The sequence below is a fragment of the Panulirus ornatus genome, chromosome 19 (genome assembly GCF_036320965.1).
Source record: "Panulirus ornatus isolate Po-2019 chromosome 19, ASM3632096v1, whole genome shotgun sequence".
NCBI classification, from domain to species: domain Eukaryota; kingdom Metazoa; phylum Arthropoda; class Malacostraca; order Decapoda; family Palinuridae; genus Panulirus; species Panulirus ornatus.
Genome location: NC_092242.1, coordinates 174,913 through 197,043, shown reverse-complemented (window position 1 = coordinate 197,043; position 22,131 = coordinate 174,913). Strand labels below are relative to the sequence as shown.

The 22,131-nt window shown below is 39.6% G+C and overlaps 1 protein-coding gene across 5 annotated transcripts in view; it reads right to left on the bottom strand.

The window, feature by feature from the left end:
* Positions 1 to 1,135: 1,135 nt before the first annotated feature.
* Positions 1,136 to 22,131, bottom strand: part of LOC139755299 (uncharacterized) — a 151,755-nt gene continuing 130,759 nt past the window's right edge. For all 5 annotated transcript variants that reach the window (XM_071673412.1, XM_071673414.1, XM_071673411.1 and 2 more), the window contains 2 exons: positions 14,284 to 14,531; positions 1,136 to 13,197 (listed from right to left, as the gene is read on the bottom strand). In XM_071673412.1, coding sequence (XP_071529513.1) covers positions 12,984 to 13,197; positions 14,284 to 14,531 — 462 coding nt within the window. In that variant the 3' untranslated portion in view covers positions 1,136 to 12,983. The remainder of the gene's footprint in view (positions 13,198 to 14,283; positions 14,532 to 22,131) is intronic.

Below are 22,131 nucleotides of genomic sequence, written 5' to 3'. Positions count from 1 at the left end.
TGAATCAAGGCATGTGAAGCGTCTGGGGTAAACCATGGAAAGCTGTGTAGGTATGTATATTTGCGTGTGTGGACGTATGTATATACATGTGTATGGGGGGGGTTGGGCCATTTCTTTCGTCTGTTTCCTTGCGCTACCTCGCAAACGCGGGAGACAGCGACAAAGTATAAAAAAAAAAAAAAAAAAAAAAAAATATATATATATATATATTTTCCCTGGGGATAGGGGACAAAGAATACTTCCCACGTATTCCCTGCGTGTCGTAAAAGGCGACTAAAAGGGGAGGGAGCGGGGGGCTGGAAATCCTCCCCTCTTGTTTTTTTTTTTAATTTTCCAAAAGAAGGAACAGAGAATTGGGCCAGGTGAGGGTATTCCCTCAAAGGCCCAGTCCTCTGTTCTTAACGCTACCTCGCTAATGCGGGAAATGGCGAACAGTTTGAAAGAAAGAATATATATATATATATATATATATATATATATATATATATATATATATATATATATATATATATTTTTTTTTAAACTATTCGCCATTTCCCGCGTTAGCGAGGTAGAATTTTTATATTGGAAAGGATCACAATTTTGCGCGTGATCAAGATATTCCTACGAGTCCACGGGGAAAATGAAACACGAAAACTTCCCAAGTGCACTTTCGTGTAATAATCATATCATCAGGGGAGACATGAGAGAAATATAACAGTTAGTTGATATACATCGAAGAGACGCAGCTAGGACGCCATTTGGTAAACACGTTAACCAAATGGACAGACATATATGTGTATGTGAGTGGAAGATTCTTTCTTCATCTGTTTCCTGTCGCTACCTTACTAATGCAGGAAATGGTGATCAAGCATGAAAAAAGAAATACATAATTCTTCGTCTGTTTTCTAGCAATACCTCACTAATGCGGGAAATGGCGATCAAGTATGAAAAGTCATATATCTATATGATATACATTACAGGAAAATGAGAGAGAGAGAGAGAGAGAGAGAGAGAGAGAGAGAGAGAGAGAGAGAGAGAGAGAGAGAGAGAGAGAGAGAGAGAGAGAGAGAGAGAGAGAGAGAGAAATATTTCACACGTTTAAAAAAAAAAAAAAAAAATGTTAAACATAATCCTAAGGTGGTGAGAGAATGTGTATAAAATTTCTTGTGAAGGTTGTTGTGCTTTATGTCAGTCATAGAGGGAAAGAGTTAAGAGACACATCAGTTAGTATAAATAGTGTCAGAAGCTGCCAAAATATAGTCCCTTTTGCTTACCACATAGATAGGGAGAAGACTTCCACCATTACAAATTCAAATTGTGTTCTGGAAAGAAATATTGTGAAATCATGTTTAATTGCAGGCACTTTGAAAAAAAAATCTAAGCTATGGATATTATGCATGTGGTAAGTTAATGACTAATCTGATCAGTGAAAATTTTTTGCCAAGTAAGGTATGCCTCTCCGACTTCTGGGTTACCAGAAGTCGCCATACCATGACCTCTGTGTGTGTGTGCCCCTATGTGTATATACTGTATCTGATGTAAATACTTGTAATTAGCTCCTAAGATGTCATATTTCTTTTTATCTATATGTCTGTCCATGCATCAGGATTTAATATACATAGCACCTCCTCACATCCTTTTTCTTTGCTTATTCAGTTTTTAGCTAAGTACAGAAAAACTTCCCCTTTAAATTGCTATTTTGATCCTTCTAAAATGAGAAAGAGCTCAGCATTTAATAAGTTGTGCCAAGGACATGGAAAAACTATCAGTTAATGTAAAACTGGGTATACTTACATGATACGAGAGTGGATGAACTCTTTTCTATAAAAAGCTTTATTTTACCATAATAATCTTTGATGTATTCAAGTAAGTCACTGACCTGCATACTATTTGGAAAAACTATGTCTAGATATATCAAAAGGTAAATCAGGTATTTTCTCTTGTAAGAAAAAAAAAAAAAAAAAAAGTTTTTAGCTTACATATGAATGCAAGGGGTGACTGTGTTGTATCATTGTTATTCTGTTAGCTTATACTATCATTACTGTGTTAGCTTTTACAAACATAAATAAGAGCTTAAAATCAAAATTATTATTAGTTAAGATTTTCAGTGCGTGAGGTGCTGAGAATTGGAGGATAGCATGTATAGTGCCACTGTATAAAAGGTATGTTCAAACAACAGAAGTCTAAGTCTGTTGAGTGTACTCAGTAAGCTGAACGGGAGATTGGTGATTGAAAAGGTGAAGGTAAGCACAGAGGATAAGATTAGGGAGGAGCAATGCAGTTTCAGGAGTGGTAAAGGATTTGTGGATCAGGTGTTTGCTTTGTAGAATGTGTATGAAAAATCCTTAAAAAAAAATGGTTTCTATGTGGCATTTATAGATCTACTTAAAGAATATGATAAGGTTGATAGGGGTGCTTTGTGGAAGGTCCTATGAATATGAAGTGTGGGAAGAAAGCTGTTAGAATCAATGAGGAGTTTTATCGAGAGATTAAGCAAGTGTGTGAGCAGGAAGAGAGGAGGGTGAGTGGTTCCAGTTAAAGGTGGGTCTGCAGCAGGGATGTGTGATGTCACCAAAGCGTTTAATTTGTTTACGGATAGGGTGGTAAGGGAGGTAAATGCAAGGATGTGGGAGACAGAGGTGAGTAGACAGTCTGTAGGGGGTGAAAAGGCCAGGGAGGTGAATCAGATGTTGTTTGCAGATGACACAGCACTAGAGGCATATTCAAGTGAGAAACTGCAAAAAGTGGTGCCTAAATTTGGAGTGTGAGAAAGGAGAAAGTTGCGAGTAAATGTGAATGAAAGCAAGGTTATTTAGGTTTAGCAATGCAGGGGACAGGTTATCTGAGGTGTGACTTTAAATTGAGAAAATTTGGAGAAAGTAGGGTGTTTCAGTGACCTAGGAGTGGATATGGCAGCAAATGGAACAATGAAAACAGATGAGCCACAGGGTGGGTGAGTTGTGGGAAAAGGTTCTGGGAGCATTCAGGAATGTGTGGAAAGAAAGTTTATCAACAGGAAGGATGACAAAAATGGGTATATTTGGTATATTTCATGGATGCAAAGCCAGCATCCTGTATCATTATCTTATGAGACTGTGATAATCTATGCCGGAGTCTTGAAGTTCAACAAACAGTGTATGTAACAAGAGGGCGTGGGACCTTGCACAAAATTGTCACAGCCATCACAGTACAGAGCAAAACCCCCTTCACAGTGGCTCCACTTAGTACACTGGACCATCGTGTTGTGATCTGGAAATGTGCCCCCAAACAACACTATACACAAAACCATCTCAATCTGGCCACTTAAGGATTCATCGATCAGGTCCTTTGGGTAATGGATTTGTAATGAGGCCTGGATGAATACCACATCAATGACAGGCTTTGACCATACAGTAAAATGCTTTTGGCATTAACTCCAGACTAAGTATGAGGACTGTTACCCTATAATACTCTTTACTAAGCAGGACAACAACTCTGCAGGCTGGACAACAACACAAATAAAGTGTCTTATATCTCATCATGATCTGGCACAAAGCAGTGACTCTTCCAACTTAGAGCAGATGCAAGAAAAAAATCTACCAAATCAAGATGGTATCTTCGCTGCATCTCTAACCTTTGTGAAGACATGAAAGAAGGTTGGTATCAGGAGCTGCAATCCCTCAAGAATTGCAAACCCTAACCCAAGAAAAAAAGTCACACAATACACCAGATGACGGAAGTCTGATGGAATCTCCTGCCCCCTCTCCACACACCATCTTTGCCTGCCTACCTCCAAGCAGAGTATAGCACCATAGAACTCCAACCATGGGATATGGCCAAACATCTCTTACAGCTGAGGAGCATCAAGGCCACACCTCCAAATGACCTTACATCATGCTTATTAAGGAATTTGCAACTGAAATGAGCATACCTCTCACCCACATATAGGTCTCTCAGGGAAGGACATGTGCTTTCCCTCAGTTGCCGAGCAAATATCATCCCAGTGCCCAAAAAATGTAATTCAGCTTCATTTATGAAATGAGACCCATCAGCTCTACTCCCACTTTTAGCAAGGTCCTTGATAATTTTGTTGCACCACAGATTATGTCTGACATTCTTCCAAACACTGATCCAAGACAGGATGGCAACATGAAACGATTCTTAACTGCATACTACCTTGCCTGTCTGTCATGATATGTTGACAAATGTTGATAAACACGGCAAACTATATTGTAATCAAGTATGATTTCTGAAAAGGTTTTGATGTCATAGACCACTCACAATTGTCATCCAGAGACTATGAATTAGGACTGTGATCCATCCTTTTCCAATAGTTCTGCAACTTCCTTGATGGTCAGGCATGGAGTGTTCATGGCCCTTCTGGAAAGCTTAGCCGGAGGAGCAGGCCAACATGTAATGCCCTTCAGGGTACTATGTGCGGACCCGTTGTCTTCCAGGCAATGATCAACAGCACCATCAGGGACTTTTGCACATGCCTCAATACAAAGACAATCTGACAGTCTATGAGGCGAGTCCACAAGAGGAAATATACACCAACAGTACCTTACAACAAGCCACTCAAAATCTACAAACTGCTTTAGAAAGCAACATGGACCTCAACATAAAAAGTGCCAAGTTATGCATGTACCCACCAGGAAGAAATCCCTAGCTTACCCAGATCTGAGGATAGGTAACACCAGCACCCTGTTGGTGAGCAGCAATAAGCTGCTAGGTGTGACCATAACTAATGACCTCTCATGGAAGAACCACGTCAAACTTCCTCATATTTTCTAAACCCTAAATAAATTTAACGTCCCACCACACCAACTTATCAAAGCTTACATGGCATACATTTGACCCATCCTGGAGTACTGCTGCCCACTCTTCCACTTTACACCAGACCAAACAAACAGAAAAAATCCAACATCAAGTACTGAAGTTTGCAGTGGGATGGGACACCAATTACCAGGATGTCTCTGGAATGTTTGAGCTTGACACCCTGACCCAGAAATGTGAGGAACTGGGACTTAAGTTTGGACTGAGACTCTTGGCAACACCACAATACCCTGACCAACTGCCTCCATGACAGTGAGAGATCAGTATAAGAAGCACATAGACCTCAGACCATTTTCAACTTTTCCGATGTGGTGCCAGGCTCAAGAACTCCAGTATACCATACATCACAGCACTTGTAATTCATAAGGTATCTTGATTTATGTTCCTAACTAATGTAATGTGATAACTTTATAGGTTTTAATGTACTGTAGGTTTAGATTGACGTGCGTTACTCCTAAATATTAAATCTATGCTTGTCTTATACAATTCATGTAAACATATCCTTCATTTAATATCATTTCATTACTGTAATTGATCGCTGTTTCCTGTATCAGCGAGGTAGCACTGGAAAACACACAAAGAAAGACCCAACTACTCATATACACACAGATATACATACAAGTAACATATACATATCAACATAATCATGCACATACACAGCTATATACGTATAAACACATGTACATATTCATACATGCTTGACTTCATCCATTCCCAGCGACACTCTGCCCCACAGAAAACGGCATCGCCACCACCTGCGTTAGTGAGGTAGCACTAGAAAAACAAACAAAAAAAAGAGACCACATTCCCTCACACTCAATCTCTAGCTGTCATGTGTAATGCACTGAAACCACAGCTCCCCATCCATATCCAGGCCCCACAGGCCTTTCCAAGATTTATCCCAGATATTTCACATGCTCTGGTTCAGTCCACTGACATGTTGACCCTGGTCTACCAAATTCTTTAAATTCATGCTATTCCTTGCACACCTCTCACCCTCTTGATTGTTCAGGCCCCAATTACTCAAAATCTTTTTCACTCCATCCTACCCCTTCACTTTGGTCTCCTGCTTCTCCTTGTACCCTCCACCTCTGACACATATATCCCTTTGTCAACCTTTCCTTACTCATCCGTTCCATATGTCCAAACCATTTCAACACACCCTCTTCTGTTCCCTCAACTACACTCCTTTCATTACATCTCTCTTACCCTTTCATTATTTAGTCAGTCAAACCACATATTGTCCTCAAGCATTTCATTTCCAATACATCCACCCTCCTCTGTACAACCCTATCTAATGCGCATGCCTCACAACCATATAATATTGTTGGAACTACTATTCCTTCAAACATAGCCATTTTTGCTCTCCAAGATATTGTTCTCTCTTTCCACACATTCATCATTGCTCCCAGAACCTTCATTCCCTCCCCCACCCTATGACTCACCTCCATTTCCATGGTTCCATTCACTGCCAAGTTCACTCCCAGATATTAAAAACACTTCACTTCCTCCAATTTTTCTCCATTCAAACCTACATCCCAACTAACTTGTCCCTCAACACTAATGAAGCTAATAACCTTGCTCATATTCACGTTTACTATCAACTTTTTTCTTTTCAACACTTCCAAACTCAGTCACCATTCTGCAGTTTCTCACTCGAATCAGCCACCAGTGCTGTATTATTGGCGAACAAATGACTCACTTTCCAAGCTTTATCATTCCCAACAGATTGTATATTCACCCCTCTCTCTAAAACTCTTACATTTATCTCATTAACCACCCCATCCATTAACAAATCAAACAACCATGGTGACATCACACACCCTGCCACAGACCTACCTTCACTGGGAAGCAATCACTATCCTCTCCTCCTACTTGTACACATGCCCTACATCCTTGGGAAAATTTTTCACAACTTCTAGAAGCTTTCCTCCCACACCATACACTCTTAATAGCTTCCACAAAGCACCTTTATTAACCCTATCATATGCCTTCTCCAGATCCATAAATGCTACAGACAAATCCACCTATTTTTCTAAGTTTTTCTTACACATTCTTCAAAGGAAACACTTGATCCACACATCCTCTACCACTTCTGAAACCACACTGCTCTTCCCCAATCTGATCCTCTGTGCATGCCTTCACCCTCTCAATCAATGCCCTCCCTTACAATTTCCCAGGAATATTCAACAAACTTATGCCTCTGTAGTTTAAACACTCACATTTATCCTGCTGCCTTAGTACAATGGCAATATGCATGCATTCTGCCAATCCTCAATCACTTCACCATGATCCATACATACACTGAATATCCTTACCAACCAATCAACAACACAGTCATCCACTTTTTTAATAAATTCTACGGCAATACCATCCAAACCTGCCGCCTTGAAGGATCTCATCTTCCGCAAAGCTTTCACTCTCTTCTCCCTTAACCAAACCATTCTCCCCTGACCTTCTCACTTCGCACACCACCCTGACCAAAACACCATACATCTGCCACTGTGTCATCAAACACATTCAGCAAACCATCAAAATACTCACTTCATCTTCTCACCTCACCACTACCTGTTATTACTTCTCCCCTTCACTAATGTTCCCATTTGTTCTCTTGTCTTATGCATTTTATTTATCTCCTTCCAGAACATCTTTTATTCTCCCTAAAGTTTAATGATGCTCTCTCACTCCAACTCTCATTTGCCCTCTTTTTCAACCTTTGCATCTTCCTCCTGACCTCCTGCCACTTTCTTTTATACATGTCACAGTCATTTGCACTCCTTCCTTGTATCATCCAAATGCCTCTTTTCTCTTTCACTAATAACCCACTATCCTTTTAAATCTGCCCATCTTCCACCTTTCTCATGCCACATGCATCTTTTGCACATGCCATTACTGCTTCCCTAAGTACATCCCATTCCTCACCAACTTATGTCATTTGCTCTCACCTTTTTCCACCCTACACTCAATCCCTCCTAGTGCTTCCTCACGCAAGTCTCCTTTCTAAGCTCACTTACTCTCACCACTCGCTTCTCCACAACATTCTCTCTCCTTTTTTGAAAACCTCTACAAATCTGCCTCCATAAGACATTTATCAAACATCCCTCTAGCTGCCCCATTCAGCACATTAACATCCAAAAGTCTCTCTTTTGCATGCCTATCAATTAATACATAATCCAATACTGCCCTTTTACCACCTCTCCTACTCACATATGTACACTTCTGTATATCTCTCTTTTTGAACCAGGTATTCCCAATCACCAGTCTTTTTTCAGCATACAAATCCACAAGCTCTTCACCATTTCCATTCACAACACTGTTCAAATATCCTATGTACACCAAAAATACCCTCAACTACCATATTACTCCACTTATATCTGGGAATGGATGATGGTGGGTGAGTCTGAATATGTACATGTTTATATAGGTAAATGTATGCATATCATATTGTATTACACATGACCGCCATTTCCTGCGTCAGCAAGGTAGCACCAGGAAACACACGAAGAAAGACTCATCTACTCATATACACACATATATGCATACATGCACATACATGTACATATACATATCAAAATACACTTACACAACCATAAACATATATACACATGTACATACTCATAGTTTGCTTGCCTATATCCATCCATTCCTGGCACTAACCTGCCCTATAGGAAACAGCATCGGCACCCAGTATCAGCAATGTAGTGCCAGCAAAAATGAGAAGAAAGGTGACATCCATTCTCTAAGTGTCATGTGTACTGCACCAAAACCACAGCTCCCTATCCAAAGCCATGTAATGTTCAATAATAAACCCTTATGTTTGTCTGTCTATGGACTACAGATGAAGTGTGGAGGAGAATGCATGTGTTGGAAATTCAATATTTAAGGACAATTTGAGGTGTTAGGAGGGTTGATCAAACAAGCAATGATAGGGTAAGAGAGAGGTGTGGTAATAAGAATATGGCTGAGAAAGATGAAGAGGGTGTGCTGAAATGGTACGGATAAATGGAGAGAGAGTGAGTGAGGGGAGGTTAACAAAAAGGATATACGTGTCAGAAGTGGGAGGGAGGTCAAGGAAAAGGGAGAGACCAAATTGGTGATGGAAGAATGGACTGAAAAGGATTCTGAGTGCTCAAGACTTTTACATGTAGGAGGATGAAAAGCATGCATAGGATGGAGGGAGTCAGAGCAATGTGGACTAAACCAAGGTACATGTAGCAGTTAGGGGAAACCACAGAAAGGTTTGCGAGTCCTAGGTATGGATAGGAGTTGTGGTTTTTGTGCATTAAACAAGACAGCTAGAGAATGGTATGAGAGAATGAGAACTTTTCTTTGTCCATCCCTGTTCCTACCTCTTTAATGTGGGAAATGGTGAACAATTATGAAAAAAAAAAAGAATAAGTGCAAATGCTTTAGTGTCTGCATAGTTCATCTGTCACTGTATCTTGATTTATTATTAACAAACATGATGTCTCCTCACAAGCTTTTCCTCGACCTACTGAGGTCTCAGCTAAATACTGATGATTTTCTCATTAAAACAATATTTTGACCCACCCATAATGCGTTGGAGAATAGCATTGAATGTATCCCATTTGATAATGTATTAAAACAGGTCTGGAGGTGAGAGAAGCCACTCTGAAAAATCTTTATGACATTGTATTTGTTGCAAACCTTAACTCTTACAAATATTTTTTGGTAATAAATGTGCAGCTTATATTTGAGCTTCTTATTGTTTCATGATGTCACTTAGTAGTACATTTCCCCGAACAATGTTCCATCAGGTCTTAGAGGACAATTCTCCAACCCTTTAGCTGTAAATGTTTGTTAATGAATAAGCAGCTTTTTCAGTGCAGACAAGGCATACACAGATGCTCCCCGACATACGATGGTATGACATGATTTTTTGACTTTACAATGATGTGACAGTGATGCGCATTCAGCAGAAACCGTACTTCAAATTTTGAATTTTGATCTTTTCCTGGGCTAGTGATATGTGGTGCGATAATCTCATGATGCTGTTTTGTATTTTTGCATCCCATCATGTATAGAAAATGCCCAACTGTGTCTCCTGCCTCTGATGACAATAAGAGGAGGGCAATTACTCTTGAGATGAAATTGAAGATATTTGTCCAGCATGAAATTATACCAAAGGCACTAAGAAAGTTCACAGCAAAGAAATTGGTGGAGGCATTTGCTACCATCAGCAGAGGTGTACAGATGGTAGAAGAAATGGACGTCATTTACGAGACATTCGCAAGAACTGACAGGAAGATACAAGATGCTCTTGCTTGTCATAGAGAAATGTATGATGAAAAGAAGAAACAAACTGTACAATCAACACTTGATATCTTCCTGAAGAAATTTACACCATCCAAATATCAATGCTCCAGTGTCTTCTACAGCTATTCTCAAGCCTCATCAGAAGAGAGAAAAATTGGTGACCCTGTCGATGAAGCATCCTCATCTAGCAATCAATTTCAGTGTTATATGCTTCAAACATTATTCAGGCCCAGCATGCTTTGTTTTTTTTAGTACAGTATTCAATAAATTACACGATACTCAACACTTTATTATAAAATATGCTTTGTGCTAGATGGTCTTGTCCAACTATAGGCAAATGTAAGCGTTCTGAGAACATTTAAGGTATGCTAGGCTACACTATGATGTTTGGTAGGTTAGATGTACAGTACTGAATGTATTTTTGCTTAAGATATTTTCAACTTATGATGGGTTTATCAGAACATGACCCTATCATAGGTCGAGGAGCATCTGCACTTTTAAAATTCTTGATTCAACCAATTCTGCCTCGAGACACTACATAAAGCCATTGATACCTGTTGTGGCATCCTAAGCATTGTTAGCACGTGCTACAGGTAAATTGTTTCCGTGTGCTGGTCTGTTTAAGTAAAGATGTCCTGGAGGACTGTACAAGATCTGTGCTCTAAAGTTAGGTAATAATTTTGTGAACTGAAACATTCTTACAAGATAATGGAAATTTGCTGTGAAAACCCTTAGTAATAATATTTGTTTGAGAAAAGAACACTTGCAAATATACAATACATCTCATTACATAAACTTGAGAGAACAGAAATACCTCACATGCCTGGCAGTGAAGCAGAGTAAGTGAAAGAGAGCATAGCAGGTGTAAAGAATGTTTCATCCTTTGAGATGTATATCATTTCATTTAGAAAATTATGATCTAGTTAGTCATAATAACAAAGTAAAGGAGATCTTTTGAGAATATAGGCAAATATCCCACACTGAAGGTATCTTAAATATTTGGGCTACCACAGCAAAAAGGGCTAAAACTTACACATTACATCTAAAACTGAAAACTTTTGTGAAATCTTAAAGATTCTCCACTCATCCCATAAACAGTATGTTTGTTTTTTCTTTTACATATGATAAAGAGCCATCCCACAGAATAACGTCAGAAAGAAGCATTCTAAGTAATAAAGTTTCTCCCAGGAATGGATGAAATCTTTCTTGGTAACATCCTGACTAAAGTTTCAATACCTAGCTGAACTTTAGTCTTTGCTATCTCCCATCTAAGTATGGTTCTGTATATCTATATGCTTACCAATCTCTACTCACATCTCTTAAAATTTGGGAAAGATCATTCTACTACCAATAAGATGTCAAAGATCCCTCACCCCTTTACAGTTCTATTTCCTACAGTGCATAAACACTTTTATGTACCAATGATTCTTAAGTAATGTGTAAGTAAACAAACAAAATTCTTTACCGGATGCTAAAGTACTCACGTTAAATCTCCAAGAACACAACTGCATGCTGAAAATTAACAACTGCCTTTTAAGGTGATGATTAAAAAAGAAATTATTGATAGTGGCTCTCTGCTGGAAGATCAGCTAATCCAATATGTAGGCCAAATTACATCCAACAGCTCATTTGTAGAAATGTGTGTCGGTGATGATACATCTGAAAACATATCACATATCAATGGGTTTAATAATGATTTGGCAACTGAATCAGCATGTTGCAAGGAGTAAATGATCTGGTAGCTAAAACAAGGTGAAGATGACTGGATTAATGGCAGTGTGGTAGATGACCCAATTTGCAGAAAAGCTGATTAGTAACACTGCAGGAAAAAGTTTATTTCATAAGGAGATGTGGTTTACAGCTGCTGTGATAGTTATGTATATTTGCAAAATTCTTTGGTATCTATTCTGAGCTTCCAAATCAGGATATATCTTCAGAAGTGCATTCTGGAGTCTAACTAACTTAACCTAATACAGGTTGTGGGTTACTCCTACTGTGGTAGTTACACAAATCCGACAGATATTTAAGGTTACTGCTGGTGTGGTAATTACAGGTAATTACAATAATTTGCAAAATTTTTGAGCTTCATTACTAGGACCATCACCAGCAGTACATGCTGGATTCTGGAGTGGCGACAATTTCTTGGGAAGAAAATGCACAGAATACCTTGTTTAAATGCCAGAATAGCTTAATGAAGTGTCCCTTTGCCCAAAATTGGAGATTTACAAGAATTATCATGTCAAAATGAAAATGAGTGATCTCATATACGTATCATCTACAAATATAGCATTCACAGTAATTTAAAGCAGTACATATCAGTTGCAAATTCCAGCTGATGGGTAAGCTATTTCAAGCTTCAAAGAACAACAATGCTTTCATGAAATTTTTTCTTGTCTTATGTGTGTATGAATGCATTTATCTGTATAGGTCATATGTGCATGTGGAAAAGTACCAAAAATAGCAAAACATACACTGCATGTCCATATCATTTCACATCAACATTGAGAGCCTCATCGATTATTCATTGAGGTTTGCCATAAATCACATCTGTACTCAAATAACACAACCTAAGGTTCAATTAGCTGCTGTACATACAATTTCACCAATGCTTCTGCAATTCTGACTTTATCAAAGAATTCTTTGGAATCTCAGCAACAACCACTCATGTCTATGGAACTATATCACCAATGTCAAAAATGTAACTTTATTTCAAATGACTACTTCCTGTATCACTGATATCGTTCTTTGGATCAAAGGAGAATGCAAGCATAAACCCACTGGGTGAAGGCAATAGTACAGTCAGCACCTCCAGGGTTAGGGGCATCATTCGTAACACAAACTTTCAATGGGCTTATCACTTTTCATAGAATAATTTTTGCCATCATTATACACTCAATCAATAAAGAAGTTCAGATAGCAGCTTCTGATAACTTGGGAACACCAGTTGCATTCATATCTACAGATATTTCAGAGCTGATGGTGGCAACGTTAGCTGTTGCTCCAGGTGCGGTTGATCCACTTGAAGCACAGTTATTGTCACGTTGGGCAAAATGACGTCCCAGGATTTTTACTGCTGAGTATCTCGCTCGCTGGTAGGCATTGAAGGTGTTGAAGCCTAAAAACCTGTTTAAAAATTCCATGAGTCCTCTGGTAAATAAAACACAAAGCATTGCTACAGCCCAACACTTTTGGGGGCATAACCTTCTGTGATATTAAATTCAATAGTGAGATATAAACAGTATTATAAGGGAATTACCATTTCATCTTTTATGACAAAAATTTTATGTTTTTTTCTTGTGAGTGAGGCAGCAACTTTCAAAGTAAATCCAAGTACACTAGTTCACGTCTCAGTAAAACCAAGTTAATTAGTTCACATGTTTGATACACAAAGTGCTCAAATATAAGCACATGAATGTATGCATCTGCTAGTTTTGCTCATTTGTAAATCAAACTAAGCACTCCAAGATAAGGAACAAGTTGTATGCCTTAGCACTAGCATCCTCTTTCTCAGTTATATAGACATGCAACATCCTTTTTCTCAGTTGTCTGAATTACTCTCTCCTTCTGCTAATATACTGCATGAACCCAAATATTTGCTGAAGCAATTCACCCCTCCCAATCAAATTACTACATAACTCCATCAAACCCCATGCAGAAAAAAAATCACCCCCTTCTCTTACTTTCACAGCCTTTACTCATAAATTCCCCCTTTCCAAACAAACAAAATATTAATAAAAAATTCAGACACTTTAATGAATGTTGAAACACTAAACAACCATCCCCAAAACCAATCTTCAACTCTGCTCCCATCAGACATACATTTACCTTAAACTACACTCCCTAAAGATGTACAGGTTAAACTTTCCTGTCAAAATTCCCTCCAACATTACAAACACTGATTCAACATATCACAAGATACCTAAAGCCTAAGATGCAACTTCCACACTGAACACCTCTTCAATTGCCTAGCACTCACCCAACAAATACAAGCATACAATACCACTACACTTCTTGACCTGTGGTCCCAAACGGTAGATGTGGCTGACTTCCTGGGCATGGCAACAGCACCCACGGAAGGAGTTCCTGGGACTGGAATATAAGGTAAGGTAAGGTGAGGTGAGGGTAACTGATTCTAAACTAGTGTAACAAAATGCAGTATCCACAAAATATATTGGAAATAGATATTTCTGTACAACATTAGGTTCTAACCTTAAACAAACATAAATGATCAAAAGTGTAGCTCCAGCAGCCAGTGATCGAATATAAGCATCTTCATACATCTGTACAAGAGCCCAGGTACCAGCTATGGTACCACACATGACTGTCACTAAGGAGGCTGTCTGCAGCCAGTGGCGTGGGGTAAAACCCTGGCCAATCCACCATGCTCGGCCCTTCTCCAGTTGGTACACGGCTCCACACACCTTGCATGATAAGTTTTCTGAATAATTTTCAGCACACTGAAAAAAATTATGAATTAATTAATTTGCTGTCACATCTAAGTATAATAAACATTAGGGTAATCATAATTTCTTATGTTGACAACATAGTCTATCCTTCTTTAATCATCTTCAATTCATCATTACATCACATACAGCATTTGAAACAACACACTTTATGGATTTGTATGTAGCATTTATGGATCTGGAGAAGGCATATGATAGAGTTGATAGAGATGCTCTGTGGAAGGTATTAAGAATATATGGTGTGGGAGGCAAGTTGTTAGAAGCAGTGAAAAGTTTTTATCGAGGATGTAAGGCATGTGTACGTGTAGGAAGAGAGGAAAGTGATTGGTTCTCAGTGAATGTAGGTTTGCGGCAGGGGTGTGTGATGTCTCCATGGTTGTTTAATTTGTTTATGGATGGGGTTGTTAGGGAGGTGAATGCAAGAGTTTTGGAAAGAGGGGCAAGTATGAAGTCTGTTGGGGATGAGAGAGCTTGGGAAGTGAGTCAGTTGTTGTTTGCTGATGATACAGCGCTGGTGGCTGATTCATGTGAGAAACTGCAGAAGCTGGTGACTGAGTTTGGTAAAGTGTGTGAAAGAAGAAAGTTAAGAGTAAATGTGAATAAGAGCAAGGTTATTAGGTACAGTAGGGTTGAAGGTCAAGTCAATTGGGAGGTGAGTTTGAATGGAGAAAAACTGGAGGAAGTGAAGTGTTTTAGATATCTGGGAGTGGATCTGGCAGCGGATGGAACCATGGAAGCAGAAGTGGATCATAGGGTGGGGGAGGGGGCGAAAATTCTGGGAGCCTTGAAGAATGTGTGGAAGTCGAGAACATTATCTCGGAAAGCAAAAATGGGTATGTTTGAAGGAATAGTGGTTCCAACAATGTTGTATGGTTGCGAGGCGTGGGCTATGGATAGAGTTGTGTGCAGGAGGATGGATGTGCTGGAAATGAGATGTTTGAGGACAATGTGTGGTGTGAGGTGGTTTGATCGAGTAAGTAACGTAAGGGTAAGAGAGATGTGTGGAAATAAAAAGAGCGTGGTTGAGAGAGCAGAAGAGGGTGTTTTGAAATGGTTTGGGCACATGGAGAGAATGAGTGAGGAAAGATTGACCAAGAGGATATATGTGTCGGAGGTGGAGGGAACGAGGAGAAGAGGGAGACCAAATTGGAGGTGGAAAGATGGAGTGAAAAAGATTTTGTGTGATCGGGGCCTGAACATGCAGGAGGGTGAAAGGAGGGCAAGGAATAGAGTGAATTGGAGCGATGTGGTATACCGGGGTTGACGTGCTGTCAGTGGATTGAATCAAGGCATGTGAAGCGTCTGGGGTAAACCATGGAAAGCTGTGTAGGTATGTATATTTGCGTGTGTGGACGTATGTATATACATGTGCATGGGGGTGGGTTGGGCCATTTCTTTCGTCTGTTTCCTTGCGCTACCTCGCAAACGCGGGAAAAAAAAAAAAAAAACTTTATGTGTTAACCTAAAAGTACAGTAAATAAAAGCTGATCAACATTATAAATGATGAAACCACCTCCAAACTGATGTGCACTAATCAGCTTAGCATTCATACTTATTTTTACTTATATCAGGATGCAATTTGTATATTGGGGATGATGATGACACAAAGTAGGTCTACACTGCCAAAGAAAAGTAAATCTTGCATGTCACTTCTTCTGGATGGTTCTGTTAGTCACAGACTAAGGAAGGACCTGTAACACACATAAAACAATTCCCTTTTCCACACCTTTTCATCAAGCTACTTCTGAAGGGATTCTATCAAAATGCTGTTTCCAACCTCTGAAGTCCGCTACAAAGATTTCATTTGGGACTGTGTTACCAAAGAAGTTGAGGCATGTTTCTGCTTTTTATGTCCTATAGATTTTTCTCGTTTTGCATCCAGTGGCTCATACATAAAAGTAATAATCAGGCTACCTTTCATCTAATTTTTTTCATACTCATCTGCTGTTTCCAACATAAGCAAAATAGCACCAGGAGTAGTCGAAGAAAGGCTGCGTTCGCTCACATCCATTCTCTAACTGTCAAGTAGGAATGCACCAAAACTACTGCCCCTTATCCACAACCAGGCCCCACAGACCTTCCCATGGTTTCCCCAGCTGCTTCAAATAGCCTGTTCATCCCACTGACAGCATGTTGCCCCAAGAATACATCATTCCAATTCACTCTATCCCATACATGCCTTTCACTGTCCTGCAAGGTCAGACCCTGACCACTCAGAAAACTTTCCACTTCATCCTCCAATCTCCAGTTTGGCCTCCCCTCCTCCTCTTTAAATCCACCCTGGACACATTTACCCTATCTGTGAACATATCCTCACTCATTCTCTATGTATGTCCAAACAATTTCCACGCACCCTCTTCAGCTCTCTCAAGCACACTATCCTCATTAACACCTCTCTCTTACCATTCTATTACTTACCAGACCAAACCAGTCAACATCACATATTGTCCTCAAACATTTCATTTCCAACACACCTAACCTCCTTCAGACATCATCAAAAACCCATGCCTTGCATCCATAAAACATTGTTGGGACTACTATACCTTCAAACATACCTATTTTTGTTCTCCTAGATAACGACTTCTCTTTCCACTCATTCCTCAATGCTCCAAGAACCTTCATCCCTCACCCACCCTATCACTCTTCAGGTTATGGTCTTTAATATTTACAACTAACATTTCAGTTACACTGTTCAAGAAATCTAGGACCTCACTTGTAAGAAAACTTTTACTGTACATACCCACTCCTCCAAGTGCTTTCAATCCTGTCATATCTGTATCAAGGTGTAATCTGAAATCCAAACCTTACTGTTCATAAGATCTTTTATGCGAGTTTCTGTGAAAGCCGCAAATATTGCAACTGACTCAGTACACCACTTATAAAGGGGACAGTTTATTTTTGTTTTGTAATTTAAATCACAGTATTTCTCTATTCATTTACAATCAACACAGGTCCCCTTTCCAAAGGGCTCCTGCAGCCTAAGGCTGTGTAGCAATCTGTGGAAAGGACAAGATGGACATCTTTGAAACTAGAAGTTCTTTGATGAGACTGTACTCTATTTTGTCAACTGATAATGATACAGCCTCGCTAAATGTGAGTTTTAACGCTGGGAGTAACCCTTAGCAGGCGCGGTCTGGTAACACTAACTCTCTTGTTTGTTGGCATAGTTGAAGGACGTTACATGTGTCTTTTTGGAGCTGTTATAGGGGTTGCTATCCAAAGACGAAAACATTTTGGTGAACTGTGATGAATGTGGCAGGGTGCTTTCAGATCCTTTATTATTTTGTACACAGAAACCAGCATCATATCTTCCTCTGGCAGTTCTCCCATCTTTGTATGATACCACATGTGATTCTAACCTGTATTACCTTACTAAAGAGGCCCTTAGTCTTCTCACATCCAAAATTTATCAGTGTGCAAACAGACAGCAGGCAAATCAGCATGCATTAGAATTCTTAAACAAATATTCATAATTAAGCTTACAGGTATCTGATAAACAAAACAGATGCATGGACATAAATTGTCACCATTCAAAATAGATGCATTGACATCAACTCTCACCATTCAAAGAAAACATTATGTGTGGGCCCCTTGCCTAAATATCATAATGTATATAAAATAATATCAATATTGATGAAAACTCATGATTCATCAAATTCATGTTTATACTTACAGAGGCATTAATGGATCTGGAGAAGGAATATGATAGAGTTGATAGAGATGCTCTGTGGAAGGTATTAAGAGTATATGGTGTGGGAGGTAAGTTGTGAGAAGCAGTGAAAAGTTTTTATCAAGGATGTAATGCATGTGTACGAGTTGGAAGAGAGGAAAGTGATTGGTTCCCAGTGAGTGTCGGTTTGCAGCAGGGAAGTGTGATGTCTCCATGGTTGTTCAATTTGTTTATGGATGGGGTGGTTAGGGAGGTGAATACAAGAATTCTGAGGAAAGGGCCAAGTATGCAGTCTGTAGGGGATGAGAGCGCTTGGGAAGCGAGTCAGTTGTTGTTCGCTGATGATACAGCGCTGGTGGCTGATTCGGGTGAGAAACTGCAGAAGCTGGTGACTGAGTTTGGTAATGTGTGTGAAAGAAGAAAGCTGAGGGTAAATGAGAATAAGAGTAAGGTTATTAGGTTCAGTACAGCTGAGAGACAAGTTAATTTGGAATCAAGTTTGAATGGAGAAAAACTGGAAGAAATGAAGAGTTTTAGATACCTGGGAGTGGATCTAGCAGTGGATGGAACCATGAGAGCGGAAGTGAGTCACAGGGTGGGGGAGGGGATGAAGGTTCTGGGAGCGTTGAAGAATGTGTGAAAGGCAAGAATGTTGAGTCACAGGGTGGGGGAGGGGACGAAGGTTCTGGGAGGGTTGAAGAATGTGTGGAAGGCAAGAACGTCATCTCGGAGAGCAAAAATGGGTATGTTTGAAGGAACATTGGTTCCAACAATGTTATATGGTTGTGAGGCATGGGTTATAGACATGGTTGTGTGGAGGAGGGTGGATGTGTTGGAAATGAAATGTTTGAGGACAATATGTGAAGTGCGGTGGTTTGATCGAGTAAGTAATGAAAGGGTGAAAGAGATGTGTGGTAATAAAAAGGGTGTGGTTGAGAAAGCAGAAGAGGGTGTATTGAAATGGTTTGGTCACATGGAGAGAATGAGTGAGGAAAGATTGACAAAGAGGATATATGTGTCAGAAGTGCAGGGAAAGAGAAGTGGGAGACCATATTAGAGGTGGAAGGATAGTGAAAAAGATTTTGAGCAATTGGGCCCTGAACATACAGAAGGGTGAAAGGCGTGCAAGGAATAGAATGAATTGGAACGATGTGGTATATTAGGGTCGACGTGCTGTCAATGGATTGAACCAGGGAATCTGAAGTATCTGGGGTAAACCATGGGAAGTTTTGTGGGGTCTAGATGTGGAAAGGGAGCTGTGGTTTCAGTGCATCACACATGACAGCTAGAGACTGATTGTGAACGAATGTGGCCTTTGTTGTCTTTTCCTGGCACTACCTTGCACACATGCGGGGGGAGGGGGTGCCATTTCATGTGTGGCGGGGTGGCGACGGGAATGGATGAAGGAAGCAAGTATGAATATGTACATGTGTATAGATGTCTGTGTATGTATATGTATGTATACATTGAAATGTATGGGGGTGGGTTGGGCCATTTCTTTCGTCTGTTTCCTTGCGCTACCTCGTAAATGCGGGAGACAGCGACAAAGCAAACGTCTGTTTCCTTGCGCTACCTCGTAAATGCGGGAGACAGCGACAAAGCAAAAAAAAAAAAAAAAAAAAAAACAAAAAAAAAAAAAAAAACAAAAAAAAAAAAAAACATTGAAATGTATAGGTATGCATATGTGAATGTGTGGCATGTATGAAAATACATGTGTATGTGGGTGGGTGGGCCATTCTTTCGTCTGTTTCCTTGCGCTACCTCGTAAATGCGGGAGACAGCGACAAAGCAAAAAAAAAAAAAACATTGAAATGTATGGGGTGGGTTGGGCCATTTCTTTCGTCTGTTTCCTTGCGCTACCTCGTAAATGCGGGAGACAGCGACAAAGCAAAAAAAAAAAAAACATTGAAATGTATAGGTATGCATATGTGAATGTGTGGCATGTATGAAAATACATGTGTATGTGGGTGGGTGGGCCATTCTTTCGTCTGTTTCCTTGCGCTACCTCGTAAATGCGGGAGACAGCGACAAAGCAAAAAAAAAAAAAACATTGAAATGTATAGGTATGCATATGTGAATGTGTGGCATGTATGAAAATACATGTGTATGTGGGTGGGTGGGCCATTCTTTCGTCTGTTTCCTTGCGCTACCTCGTAAATGCGGGAGACAGCGACAAAGCAAAAAAAAAAAAAACATTGAAATGTATGGGGTGGGTTGGGCCATTTCTTTCGTCTGTTTCCTTGCGCTACCTCGTAAATGCGGGAGACAGCGACAAAGCAAAAAAAAAAAAAACATTGAAATGTATAGGTATGCATATGTGAATGTGTGGCATGTATGAAAATACATGTGTATGTGGGTGGGTTGGGCCATTTCTTTCGTCTGTTTCCTTGCGCTACCTCGTAAATGCGGGAGACAGCGACAAAGCAAAAAAAAAAAAAAAAAAAAACAAAAAAAAAAAAAAAAAACATTGAAATGTATAGGTATGCATATGTGAATGTGTGGCATGTATGAAAATACATGTGTATGTGGGTGGGTGGGCCATTCTTTCGTCTGTTTCCTTGCGCTACCTCGTAAATGCGGGAGACAGCGACAAAGCAAAAAAAAAAAAAACATTGAAATGTATAGGTATGCATATGTGAATGTGTGGCATGTATGAAAATACATGTGTATGTGGGTGGGTGGGCCATTCTTTCGTCTGTTTCCTTGCGCTACCTCGTAAATGCGGGAGACAGCGACAAAGCAAAAAAAAAAAAAACATTGAAATGTATAGGTATGCATATGTGAATGTGTGGCATGTATGAAAATACATGTGTATGTGGGTGGGTGGGCCATTCTTTCGTCTGTTTCCTTGCGCTACCTCGTAAATGCGGGAGACAGCGACAAAGCAAAAAAAAAAAAAACATTGAAATGTATAGGTATGCATATGTGAATGTGTGGCATGTATGAAAATACATGTGTATGTGGGTGGGTGGGCCATTCTTTCGTCTGTTTCCTTGCGCTACCTCGTAAATGCGGGAGACAGCGACAAAGCAAAAAAAAAAAAAACATTGAAATGTATGGGGTGGGTTGGGCCATTTCTTTCGTCTGTTTCCTTGCGCTACCTCGTAAATGCGGGAGACAGCGACAAAGCAAAAAAAAAAAAAACATTGAAATGTATAGGTATGCATATGTGAATGTGTGGCATGTATGAAAATACATGTGTATGTGGGTGGGTTGGGCCATTTCTTTCGTCTGTTTCCTTGCGCTACCTCGTAAATGCGGGAGACAGCGACAAAGCAAAAAAAAAAAAAAAAAAAAAAAAAACATTGAAATGTATAGGTATGCATATGTGAATGTGTGGCATGTATGAAAATACATGTGTATGTGGGTGGGTGGGCCATTCTTTCGTCTGTTTCCTTGCGCTACCTCGTAAATGCGGGAGACAGCGACAAAGCAAAAAAAAAAAAAAAAAAAAACAAAAAAAAAAAAAACAAAAAAAAAAAAAACAAAAAAAAAAAAAAACATTGAAATGTATAGGTATGCATATGTGAATGTGTGGCATGTATGAAAATACATGTGTATGTGGGTGGGTTGGGCCATTTCTTTCGTCTGTTTCCTTGCGCTACCTCGTAAATGCGGGAGACAGCGACAAAGCAAAAAAAAAAAAAACATTGAAATGTATAGGTATGCATATGTGAATGTGTGGCATGTATGAAAATACATGTGTATGTGGGTGGGTGGGCCATTCTTTCGTCTGTTTCCTTGCGCTACCTCGTAAATGCGGGAGACAGCGACAAAGCAAAAAAAAAAAAAACATTGAAATGTATGGGGTGGGTTGGGCCATTTCTTTCGTCTGTTTCCTTGCGCTACCTCGTAAATGCGGGAGACAGCGACAAAGCAAAAAAAAAAAAAAAAAAAAAAAAAAAAAAACATTGAAATGTATAG